Genomic DNA, 12,007 nt, shown 5'->3' with positions numbered 1-12,007 from the left:
CTTTTCTCAATATCGATTGATATGTGTAACAATCAGCTGTTTTATCGTAGACAAGCCATCAAAAGTTAACAAAGTTTTGAACTGTTTTTATCTAATAAAATTATGGCTTTAATGGGTGCATACGAAAGAATTTCACTAAAGAGTTACAACTTTTAAGATAGTAGATTTTGGAGTTGTAATCTGAGTGTATGTCTGGGAAAAACTTGGTACATGAAAACAGATTATTTATGTTTACCAGAACATAACCGCAATTTCATTTAATAATTTTTATCAACTTATTCTTTATATAATTTTTTTATATTTAGTTGAATTGTAAACTGTTAAAAATGTTTACTAACAGAATATTTAGATTTCTTCGGAAAAAGATAGTTCTTGCTGCTTTGTTTACATTATCATTTTGTTACTGTTTGATCCACTGGTTGCCGGAAGTACGTATTAAATATTTATTATTTAAATTTAAGTTAATTTTTATTTTTTAAGTAGTTAAATGAAATATACAATGATCTTTGTTGCTTAGAAGGAAGAAATGTATTGCATGAAATTAAGAAATACCATGTTAACTATTCTACAAATATAACTTAATGTTTTATAATTGCAATTAATATTAATTTATACAGAAGTTTTAATGAATATTTTTTTCAATCATAAAAATATATAATATCTTTAAATAACAGAGTGTGTTTTATTAAAAGAAAATATTTTCTTTATTTTTTGCATCAAATGATTAGAATGAAGAACTGATGTCTGATGATAATATGGTGCAGCCTCTAAATTTACCATCTCAATCTTTTAAATGGCACACATCCTGGGACAAAACAAATCACAGCAATTCTAAAATAACTTCTTGTCGGAATTCTGTACAAGGCAAGATACTTATAGCTGATGATAAAGGTATCAGAATATTTTTGTCCTTTTTTCCACTTTATAATTTTGATGCCTAATTTTTTTTATAACATTGTTGCATTTTAAAAACATATAACCTGCTTATATTTTCTTATAAGTTTTTACGTCATTCACAGTAGGATATATGATAATGGTAGTAATAAAAAGTATAGATGCTCTTGGGAGGAATCATGATGACAAAATATGTGTGTTTATCCAACTTTTTAAAGTAAAATGTAATGAAGATTTAAAAAAATTCAATGTTTATCCGTACTATTTATCTTTTGGTCAAAAATATGAGTTATGAGTGTTAAACATCTTCACGTAGCCACTGGTCATTTGTTTGTTTTTAGAAATTGACATTTTTTAAAAAATTTTTTGTTTATAACTTACCATAATAAGGATTTTTGTAATGCGAGTCTAAAGATTCTATAGGATACTACTAATAGTGATAAGAAGGATTTAATAATAAGAATTTGAGTATACAATAGTTGTGCTTATGAATTAAAGTACATATTACTTTTACCTACACTAAACTATTCAAATTTCAATATACTTGTTTACTGTTTTTCAAGCATTTGAATCTTTTAAATTTATTATTTCTGGTTAGTCCTGAATAAGATAAATAAGGAAATAATCTGGAAAGAGAATTTGAACGCATAACTATTTTTGACCTTCCGGATACTTGATTTCACACATGATTGAAAAAGAAAATTGCTTTATCAGTTTAAATTTTGATAAAGCAATTTTCAAAATTTAAATAGAATTTCAGTTTAAATTATAATTGATTAAAAATAAATTTCAATAAATTTTAATAATTTTTAAAAAAGAATTTTTTTATCAATTTTTTTTCCATAAATTCTTATGATTAAAATTATTTTCAATTCATAGAAAAATTCTTAAAAACAATTTTCTTAAATATGTATGCATTGGTCAAGATATATAATTGGACATAAAATAACTAGTTACTAGTATCTCAAATTTTTCATTTAACTGTATTATGTTCTCAGATGTGATATAATATTTTTTAAAAGTTATTGGCAATCTTATGGAAAAATAATTATTGTCCTCAAAACTGTAAAATGCAATGGTTTGATATTACTTCTATTTTGTTAGATAGAATTTCATTTGAATTCTTTTATCTTATTCCAAATAATTTTAATGCAATTAATCAATTAATTTAGATATTTACTAAATAGAAATGTGGATAAAGAATATCTTAAATAAGAGCTTTTTTTCACTAGATAAAACTACCTACAATTTTTTCTCTTGTTGCTGTAAAAGCACTGTGATATCTTTTCCATTTATTAGTTTGAAATTTTTTTTTCTATAATTTTACTGTTGCTATAGTTACTATTTACACAACCTTTTGTTTATATCTCAGTTTATTTTGTTTGGTATCTATGCGATTATGGATTTTCCCTACGTTCCATCACACTGGAAAATTCAATAGTATTTACCCTTCATAATTGCTGACATTTGGAAGTATTTTAATTTCTATCATTCCATTTTTACAAATTTACTTTGTTTATATATTTAAACTTTCCAAATAAATTTATTACTAAATTTTAGCAATAACATTTTTTTTTTTTTGTATATTCACAGGTTTTGTTTGCCCTAGACAAGATGTATTATCAAATGGGTGCTGCAATATAGATTCTCCTTCTACTAGTCGTTACAGTTGTGAATCCTGCCATGATAATGGATGTTGTAGTATATATGAATATTGCATTTCTTGTTGTTTACAACCAGAAAAAGTAATTATTATTTTTTCAATAATAAATTTGAAACTTTTTTTTTTCGCAATATTTCAAAATTAAAATATAGAAATTATAATTAAACTTTTAGAATATTTTTTAATGTTCATTTACTTAACCCCCTTTTTTTTCTCTAATGTTTTTTGCTTAGATGATCTAAGTCTTTAGCCAAATTTTTAAAACAGATTTTGCTATCTTGTTTAATAGGATGAAATTGAATTTATTATGTAGTTTAATTTAATGAAAGATTTGTTGAATCAAAAGAATTTGTAATTTAAATGACAGTGTGACTAAAAGTATACATTTTTTAGATAACATACAAAAATATTTATTTGACAGATTAAATTTTAATTAATTTTAGAGCAATAAAAAATTTATGTATTAGTTTTCTGGATGCTTTAGAATAATTGTACCAGGAATAAAAATGAGATTTGAATTTTAAAAAAAATGTTGCAAGTATTTAAAATGAAGACTTTTAATTAATTTTTTGCTGTCTTTTTTATTTAGGAAAAAAAAAAACTTTTGAAAATTGAAATAATATATTATTTGTTTCAGAGAGCACTTCTAATGAAAATACTTGGCAAAGCATCAGAAACTTTTAACATTTTGTTTGCATCTATCACTGATCATTTTGAACTTTGTCTTACTAAATGTAGAACATCTTCCCAAGTAAGTTTTGATAAAATATTGCTGATGCATATTTTTTTTCATGATTTAAAACAAATATTAAAAATTGAATTAGAGTTATGAGTGTCCATTATTTGATGATACAAAATTCATGGCAATTCTAAAAATCTTTTTCTTTGCTATTATTAATCTTAATTAATAGTGACAGTTGCAGTGATAAATAGATTGCATTTTTCTAAATTAAAATTCTTATACTATATCAATTTTCTTATTTCTGGTTTTTAATTTTATGGTAACAAAGGGGAGAGAAATATGTGAATTAGATTATAGTCAGTTTTTTTTTTTTTTTTTTTTTTTTTTGTGGTTTCACTTGCTAACAAATTTGATCACATTGTTATTTTTCATTTAAATTTTAAGCCTGCTTCTCAAATATTTTTGTTACTCATATAAATATCGAAAAGATAAATAAGAGAAAACCACATTGCATTTTTGAATCAGATCATTGCATGCAGCTAAATGCTTGAAGGCTGAAGAAGGAATGACATGGAAAATATTTCAAATGCTACATTTCAGCAATTGGAATTTCAATTAGAAAAAGAGAAAATAAAACTGATACTACAGATTTTCCCCCTTTATACTAACTTATAATAAAAATTACCCTTTTTTTTTGTAAAAAATTATATTATTGTATAAATTATATTTTCAAATTCGAAAAGATAAATAAGAGAAAACCACATTGCATTTTTGAATCAGATCATTGCATGCAGCTAAATGCCTGAAGGCTGAAGAAGGAATGACATGGAAAATATTTCAAATGCTACATTTCAGCAATTGGAATTTCAATTAGAAAAAGAGAAAATAAAACTGATACTACAGATTTTCCCCCTTTATACTAACTTATAATAAAAATTACCCTTTTTTTTTTGTAAAAAATTATATTTTCAAATGGTAGCTAAGGTAATATTTCAGATGTTATTTACTTTGCTAAAAGTACTGTAGAAAATTTATATAATTTTTTTTCTTTAAATATTATTTTTATTATTGTTATATATATTATTACATTTAAATTTTTCTGTGAAAATTATGTAGAAGCATTCTAAAGTTTCTTAATTCATTTAGTATTTTAAAATTTAACTGTGTGTCTGACTTGTATATGTTTGTGTATCATTTTGAGATTTTGTAAACAAATATCTAATTAAACAATAAGCAAAATTTGTAAACAGTTATCTTTAATTAGTACTTCCTTTTCATACATTTTCCCCTATTATCTTTAATATGTTTCATTACTTTAATTTATAAATTTTCAGAAAATAATTTTAAAATTTATCTTATGTTGCAGAGTGTTCAACATGAAAATTCATACACAGATCCTAAAGCAAAACATTGCTACGGGGAATCACCACCAGCAGCTCAACTAGGAACATCTTAGCATTTTTCAAAAATAATGAACAATTTGTAAATAATACAGCTTCACTGCCAGTTTGGACATTCATTATTCCATATTATTGTGGAATAATTTCCAGCATTTATCTACTTTAATATATTTATGGGTATAGCTGAGTATATTTTTAATATTTTGAAAATTTACTGATTGCTTTTGCATAAGAATTTTGACTTCTGAGAGCCATGAATGATGCTGCTGATGATAAAAGAGATTGGCTCAATAGTTATGTGGATCAGTCTGTAACCTTTAGCTCATGGAGAAAGGTAATTGACATATTTGTTTAATTGGAACTTTTTTGTTAATCTGATTGTATTTACCATAAAGCATAAATAGATTTGAGATGTCACTTTTCTTTAATTTCCTTAGCATGCTTGCTATTAAATGTAGTTGAATCTCAATGTATCAGGCTTGAAAACACCCCTAAGAAAGATTATGTAAAAATTTTTGGTGCAGCAAAGTACATATTGAAAAGTTTTTATTTTCCCTACATTTAGAACATATTTGCTTTATATTTAATGAAGGCTTACATGCTTGCTCTTACTTCATATTGCTTTAACTGATCTTGTAAAATTTTAAGGAAATAATTTTCGATCTCCTTTAACACTTTCTGAAAAGTCATTGATAAAATTTAAAAAAAAAGAAAAAAAGAATCATAGTTTTTAAAATTGTTGATACTATACTTGGAATTTCCTTCCTCCTACATTTTTAATTTTCACCTTCTTTTTAGGCTTTTCAGTAAGCTGAATTTTTCTTTTACGTTTAAACATTTCTGTTTAAATGTGAAACTAAATGTTAAAATGAAATTTGATGTAGGATTTTATCACAATATTTATAAACAGATTAAAAAAACTGCTATATTGATATATGGAAATTGGATACTTAAAACTTTTTAATGGGGTTTATTTAATGATAAAATGTTGTATAATTAGCGTTTTAGTGTAGCTTTTAGCAATTTACATTTATAGAAAAGTGGTATATTTGGTACGCATTTTTCCCATTTCAGACTGATAATATTCTGTTTGACTTAATTAGTTAATTTTTTTAAGTTACAAATACTTGATTTTAAATATTATGATGAAACTAAATAATGTTTTGTGCTTTGTCATTAATTGTGTGTTTTTCTTAAATAATTAAATTACATAAAAATTCTGGTGCAGCAAAATAAAAATTTGATGTTGATGTGATTCAAAGTGGAGTTTTTTAAGGTTCTTCTAGGACAGAAAATACTTTTGTGGATTTAAAATTTGAATATAAATAAAAATTAATTAAAAATGGTGTATTAAATTTCTTCAAATATAAACATGAATGTAATGTCCTTACATGTGTATTTATTTTATCAATTTATTTAATTTTCATGATTTTTATTAATAGCTGAGTAAATCTTTATAAATAAAAGTAAGGAGTGCAAATAAATATATAAATAATCAAAATACATTTTTTTAGATTTTATTTTTGATGAAAATTAATTAAAAATTAATTTTTATTTTTGTTTATGTCAAGTAAAAAAATTAAATTTATTTAAAATTAATTTAGTTTATTGCTGTAGTTAAATAGTTAAAAAATTGATTAGAAAACTCAATCTTAATTGGTACTGAAAGACATCGCTACGCAATATAAGTTACAGTTTAGCCATGACTACAATGCACAAGTTTCCCTTTACAACTTATGATAAATTTGGAATGTGAGTAAATATATAAATTTCAAATTTTTGCTTATAATTTGTAATCATTCTAGTTTTAATTATTAATCAAAGTATATTAAGAATTGCTAAATATTTTAAGATGCTCATTTAATAAAAAGACCAATATTTTTATTATTTTAGGTTGAAGCAAAGATAAGCCAGATTCTCAAGCAAAATGTTGAAAAAAAGTTAATGGATCCAGTAAATCGGCAAATACTATTTCAGATTTTGGGTGATGATTTTGTAAATAAATATTTTTCAAGTTATACAAATAGCCCAGCTGTATTGGTGAGATTATTATTTTTATTTTGTCCATTTATTCATTAATATGAATTATTATACCTGCTTTAAAATGCCTGCTTTTGTATGGTCTGTATTCATAACATTATATCCATATTTAACTATAGATAACATTAGATACATATTTAACTATAGATATGGATCTGTGGAATCAAAAAACAAATATTATACTAATGGCTTATATTGCAATATTTTTTAAAATAAAAATAGTTATTTAAAAAAAGCGATTTTTTTTAATAGTTTTTATAGCTAAAATTTCTTACCTTTGCCTTTATTTTAAAACAAAAATTTTAGTCCTGGGTGTATTAATAATGAATGTGATGATGGAATATCTTTAAACTAAATTAATGCAATCTGAATGATTTTGATCAGCCAGCTTTAAAGTATCATTAACTAGATTGATTAGAATTTTTTTAAAAAAAATCTTTTTGATGTCTATTATATTTCTGTATCTACTGCATAATCTTTATACCTATCTTTATCTATTTTTTTAAAAAAAATCTTCTTATCTAGTTTTTTTAACAGATATTTTTCTATTTTACATGCAACCAAATTTTCTAATATAAAATATTTTGTCAGTATATTTCTCTAATTTTGGACATATTTTTTTTATAATTTTGATTTCAAATATAATTATGTGCTAAAATATTTGAAAATATCGAATAAAAAAGACCCTTATACATATATCTTTTATATCTTGTACAAAATATTAAAGTATAAAATATAATTTCTTAAAAACTGTTTTGAATCCTATTGCTTTTCTACTTTGAATTTCTTTGAATACTTTGCTTTTCTCAAATTTTTTTAGATTGTGAACATTTTAATGACTTCTCAAAACATTTGTCTTCACATTTTTATTCTCTTCTTATGAACGTATTTTCTAGACGAACTTCTTAAAAATACATTTTCTTTTTGAAGTGTGGTAAAAAAATTATAGTTTTTTTTAAACTTCGAATAATTAGAGGGGAAAATGTCCTGAATTGTGTAGGGTTTTCTTTCCTTTTTTTACTATCTAATTAGATGATGTATGCTACTTTGGAATCATATTATCATATTCATTCATTTAAGAGTTAATGGAAGATTTGATGTTTATGAATTCCAAATGATTGACATATCCAATTATAATGTCTGTTATATAGATTTAATTTTAACATATTGGTTGAAAAATATGGTTTTTTGATGAATGGACTATTCTCAGGTCCCAGAGTTAAAACGAGTAATTAATTTCATATTTAATATAAATATCTATTTTTTTTAATTGAAAGTAAAAATTAATATCTTTCTCATAACAAATGACCAGAATTAGAAATTCATGTAGATATATTTGAGCATATGAGATTTCCATGCTACTCAATACTGTTTCTTCATTGTTTTTATGTAAGTTTTTATGTTGTATTTTAATTTTATCTATTTTGATAAATATCTAGAATGTGAAAGTTTAACCTATTTTTAAAAATATCTAGGATACCATCCGCCATGATGAAAAGGAAAGGAAATTTGTTGAAATGAAAACTTATGTTTCATCTGTAATTGCCAATGCATTACAGAAAAATGGGCCTAAAAGTGATTCTAAGGTCCAGTCTGACCTTTCTGCTTTCTCTCAAGATCTTCAAAATGTTGTTGAAAGTGATATACAAGAAGAAGTAGCTGAAGTTAGCACATTTTATGTTCTTTTTTTTTGACTTTTTAATTATCGATTTAGTGTTACTTGTTGGTATCATTAATTTTTTCATATATTGTTGAATTCTCGTTTAACAACATTTCCTTAATCCATTAAAATTATTTTTTTTAAATGTATTTTTTTCATTATAAATTCAAATGGTGTTATAAACATTTATGTAAAACAATAAATTAAATTCTAAATTTATTTCTAAGTTTTTGCTTCTTTCTTTTTTCGAGGAACTTAAATTTTGAATTTTGGAAGTAAGTTGAGTTTCTAATTTGCAAAGCCTCTGTTCTATTTTAAAACTTCATTTTAAAGAATATCTGTTAATATTCTTTGTAAATTAATGTTTGGAAAGACAAAAGAAAAAAAAATTAAATTTACTTATTCACCTTATTGATTTTAATATATATCCTAAACGTTAAAAGCTCTATAATTCTGCTAGGTACAACTTTTAATAAAAGACTAAAAATGAAATATATGAAAAATTTTCATAAAATGTTTTCACACGTTTGTAAAGATTGAGTACATTATCCGTAACATTTTCTTGAAACTGAAATTACCATCATATTATGTAAGTTGTTGCTAGCATTTGTTCTTGTGAATTTTTTTTAAAAAACAGTTTCTTCATTATGATTTTTATCATTCTCTGTAGTATTTTTATTACATTTAATATATTTAACAGCAGTATAGAATATCTTATACTTTGTAAGATATCTTCATGAGGAAGTAAAGAACTATGTAGCTTCACTCTTTTTTTCTGCAGCTTGCATTATTTTATTATACTTAACAGCATTTGCAGGATTTCATGTTTTATTGGATATCTTCATCTACAATTAGAGAACTAGGTAGCTTGCATTTTTTTTGGATGCTGCTTTTTTTTTATGGCAATTATTTTGATTAATTTTGTGCGAATGTTAATAGATAAAATATTGCTAAATGTTGCAAAAAAAAAAAAAAAAAAAAAAAAAAAACTTGCTAGAATTTTTTTTTTTTATAGAAAAACTATCTTTTGTAATATAGAGAGTAAGTAAGACATAAAGATTATTCTAAACCAATGTTAAGTAAAATTTCTATTTTTTTTAAATATGAAATTTTATTTATTGTAAACTTATTGTTTGAATGAAGACTCAACTGCATTTTTCTACAACAAAGCAGCCACATGCAAAAGAAATCAAACATAGTTGTGTTTAGTAAAATAAATTATTCAGTATATTTTTAGGTTTAAAACAGAAATTTACTAAATCTCATTAATCTAAACTAATCTTTATTTTAATTTGTTTCCTTGGATTTATAGGTCATAGTTAAATATATTCATATTGGTAGTAGTTTTAGAAATTCATATTCAATATGATTTCATCTTAACTCTAACTATCAGCAAAAGAATAGGTAAAAAATGACAGTTGAAAGAAACGAAAGATTTTTTTTTTTTTTCCCCGTATGCAAGTGTGTCTGCTTTTCTTTAAACATTTTCTTAATTAGCACTCTGATACATTATTTGCTTGAAGTTGCTGTGAAATGCATTTTTGGCAGTAAATATTAGTATTAAAAAAAAAAAAGTCCTGTTAGTATTTAAGAGAATAAAAGAAAATTATCAATAGAGACTTGCAATTTAGTTGTTTAAATTTTTTTTATTAGTTTATTTAGAATACTGCAGTTTCAAAATTTAATGGTATTCTTTTATTTGTAACAATTAAATGTCATGCAAAGTATAATAAATTTGTGTTAAAATTAATTATGATTAAATTAATATGAATTCTTGTCTTGTAATAGGTCAATTTATATTTGATAAATTTAAAATGAAAGTTATTAAATTCAAAATTAAAATAAAATTTGAGTATAAAATGTTTTTCAGTAAGCTATATTTAAAATGATTCAAGGTTTTCTTTAGGTCTTGTTAGGATATAAGGATTTTAAAACTTGAATTTAAAATTAATACCATACTTTATATTAAGAAATAGAGTCTCTAATTGTAATTTTTTTTTCTCCATAGACAAAATCAAAGAAGAAAGCAAAAACAGATATACATGAGAAGTATTTGGCTGGTCTCTTAGCAAGTGAAATGAATGTCATAGAAGATTTGATACCAAAAATGGGCAGTCAACTTGTTGTTTTATCTGACAATCTACGCCAACTGATTTGGCCTGTCTGTAGTGCAACAAAAGAAAAATCCAAAATCAAAAAGTATGTTGATTGTGTTTCAATTTATATTTCAAACAGGTTGATTGAAAATAATGTTGATAATATAAAAGTACAAATCAATTGTACAAAAAGAAATTATAGTGGATCACAACATCTTAAATGGTTGTATAAAATGTAGACAACAAGTAGGGATAAATTTCATTTATACTTTTCTGCAAAATTGCATTTTTATTAAATTATAGCCTCTAAGGCATTTTGGTAATGACTTTAGTAATACAATGTGTTTTTACTTGTACTAATAAAGTCATTATTAAATAAAAATAATGAATTATTTATTTACAGTATATTGTAATATTAATTATTCATTTATCTTACTTAGTATGAATAATTATAGTATTATAGTATTTTACATATGGTATTATAGTATTTTACATTAGAGGTCCTGAAAAATAATTTTTATATTATATTTGTCTGTTGAAAAATAATTTTTATATTATATTTGTCTGCTGAAAAATAATTTTTATACTATATTTGTCTGTTGAAAAATAATTATGTTTTCATTCATAACATTTATATGCTTTTATTTTGGGCAAAGAAATCAGATATTAATAATTATAATTACTTTTTCAAAAATTTTATCTTCACAATTCAGTTTTTAACATGATTTATATATGAAAAATAAATAAGTAAAAACACATATTTTCACAAAGTTACTAAAAGAATTAAATGGGGAGGGGTGGCTATCGTGTACTTGCACTGCTTGGGGCCACAAAGTGATTAAATCCACCATTGGCTACACAATCATTTTTTTAAAATTTATTTTAATTTTACAAGTATTTTATGTTTATTAATTTTAGGAATTTTGAAAAAGTACAGAACAAATTTACTCAGCTGTATAGAAAATCTGATGTCAGTGAAGATAACAAAAATATTATTCCAGCTGTTAATAAGGTATTCTTAATTCTAATATTTGCTTTCCAAATACTTTCCAGAATGTTTTTCACAATGACTAAGATTTAATAATTTTTTTACAGGTATTTGTGGAATCCAAGTGCCTAGAATCTTTAAAATCTGAAGAAAATATTAAGCTCTCTGCAGTCATCCTTAAATTATGTGATATATATGGCAGGAAATTTCAATTTCAGTTTGTGTATTTTGCAATTGTGGTTCAACATCAGTTTTTGAAAGATAAACAGAAAGCTTATGGTAAGATTTCACTTATGCATACGTTTTGATTTTTTTTTTATATTATGTGTTGCTAGAATTTATTTGAAATATTTGATTCATTGGTAACACAGTTGGGTTTTTTTCCCCTTGACAAAGGAAATGAACTTTTGTTTGAAAGTAAGTAGTGTGCTATCAGGCTGATATTTAAGAATTCAATTTGTATTTAAAATTTAAAATAAAAGTATTTGAAATACATTGATAAATTGGATCCTCTGAAGTATAAAAAAGTAAATTAATATTCACACCATAATCTTTTTGCAGATGTATTTTCAATAATATAATTA

General features: G+C 23.6%; 2 protein-coding genes across 3 annotated transcripts in view; both read left to right on the top strand.

Annotated features, from left to right (window-relative positions):
• Window positions 1–31: 31 nt before the first annotated feature.
• Window positions 32–4,746, top strand: LOC129976013 (SREBP regulating gene protein-like). The gene is made up of 5 exons (XM_056089345.1): window positions 32–428; window positions 729–891; window positions 2,488–2,639; window positions 3,195–3,308; window positions 4,606–4,746. The coding sequence occupies exons 1-5, from the start codon at window positions 327–329 to the stop codon at window positions 4,693–4,695; spliced, it is 621 nt and encodes a 206-aa protein (XP_055945320.1). The 5' UTR covers window positions 32–326; the 3' UTR covers window positions 4,696–4,746.
• An 89-nt stretch (window positions 4,747–4,835) lies between these two features.
• LOC129976012 (uncharacterized) overlaps window positions 4,836–12,007 on the top strand; it is a 44,624-nt gene continuing 37,452 nt past the window's right edge. For both annotated transcript variants that reach the window (XM_056089342.1, XM_056089343.1), the window contains exons 1-6: window positions 4,836–4,973; window positions 6,533–6,679; window positions 8,155–8,343; window positions 10,348–10,538; window positions 11,354–11,447; window positions 11,531–11,702. In XM_056089342.1, the coding sequence (XP_055945317.1) occupies window positions 4,893–4,973; window positions 6,533–6,679; window positions 8,155–8,343; window positions 10,348–10,538; window positions 11,354–11,447; window positions 11,531–11,702 (874 nt within the window). In that variant the 5' untranslated portion in view covers window positions 4,836–4,892. The remainder of the gene's footprint in view (window positions 4,974–6,532; window positions 6,680–8,154; window positions 8,344–10,347; window positions 10,539–11,353; window positions 11,448–11,530; window positions 11,703–12,007) is intronic.

The sequence above is a fragment of the Argiope bruennichi genome, chromosome 7 (genome assembly GCF_947563725.1).
Source record: "Argiope bruennichi chromosome 7, qqArgBrue1.1, whole genome shotgun sequence".
NCBI lineage: Eukaryota > Metazoa > Arthropoda > Arachnida > Araneae > Araneidae > Argiope > Argiope bruennichi.
The sequence above is the reverse complement of the archived record's forward strand: the minus strand, read 5'-3'. Positions and strand labels throughout refer to the sequence as shown.

Excerpts from the sequence above, each read along its gene's own strand:
- LOC129976013 (XM_056089345.1), top strand. The coding sequence starts at position 327 with ATGTTTACTAACAGAATATTTAGATTTCTTCGGAAAAAGATAGTTCTT. Across the intron at positions 429-728 it reads TGATCCACTGGTTGCCGGAA|AATGAAGAACTGATGTCTGA; the intron begins GTACGTATTAAA and ends TCAAATGATTAG. Across the intron at positions 892-2,487 it reads ACTTATAGCTGATGATAAAG|GTTTTGTTTGCCCTAGACAA; the intron begins GTATCAGAATAT and ends GTATATTCACAG.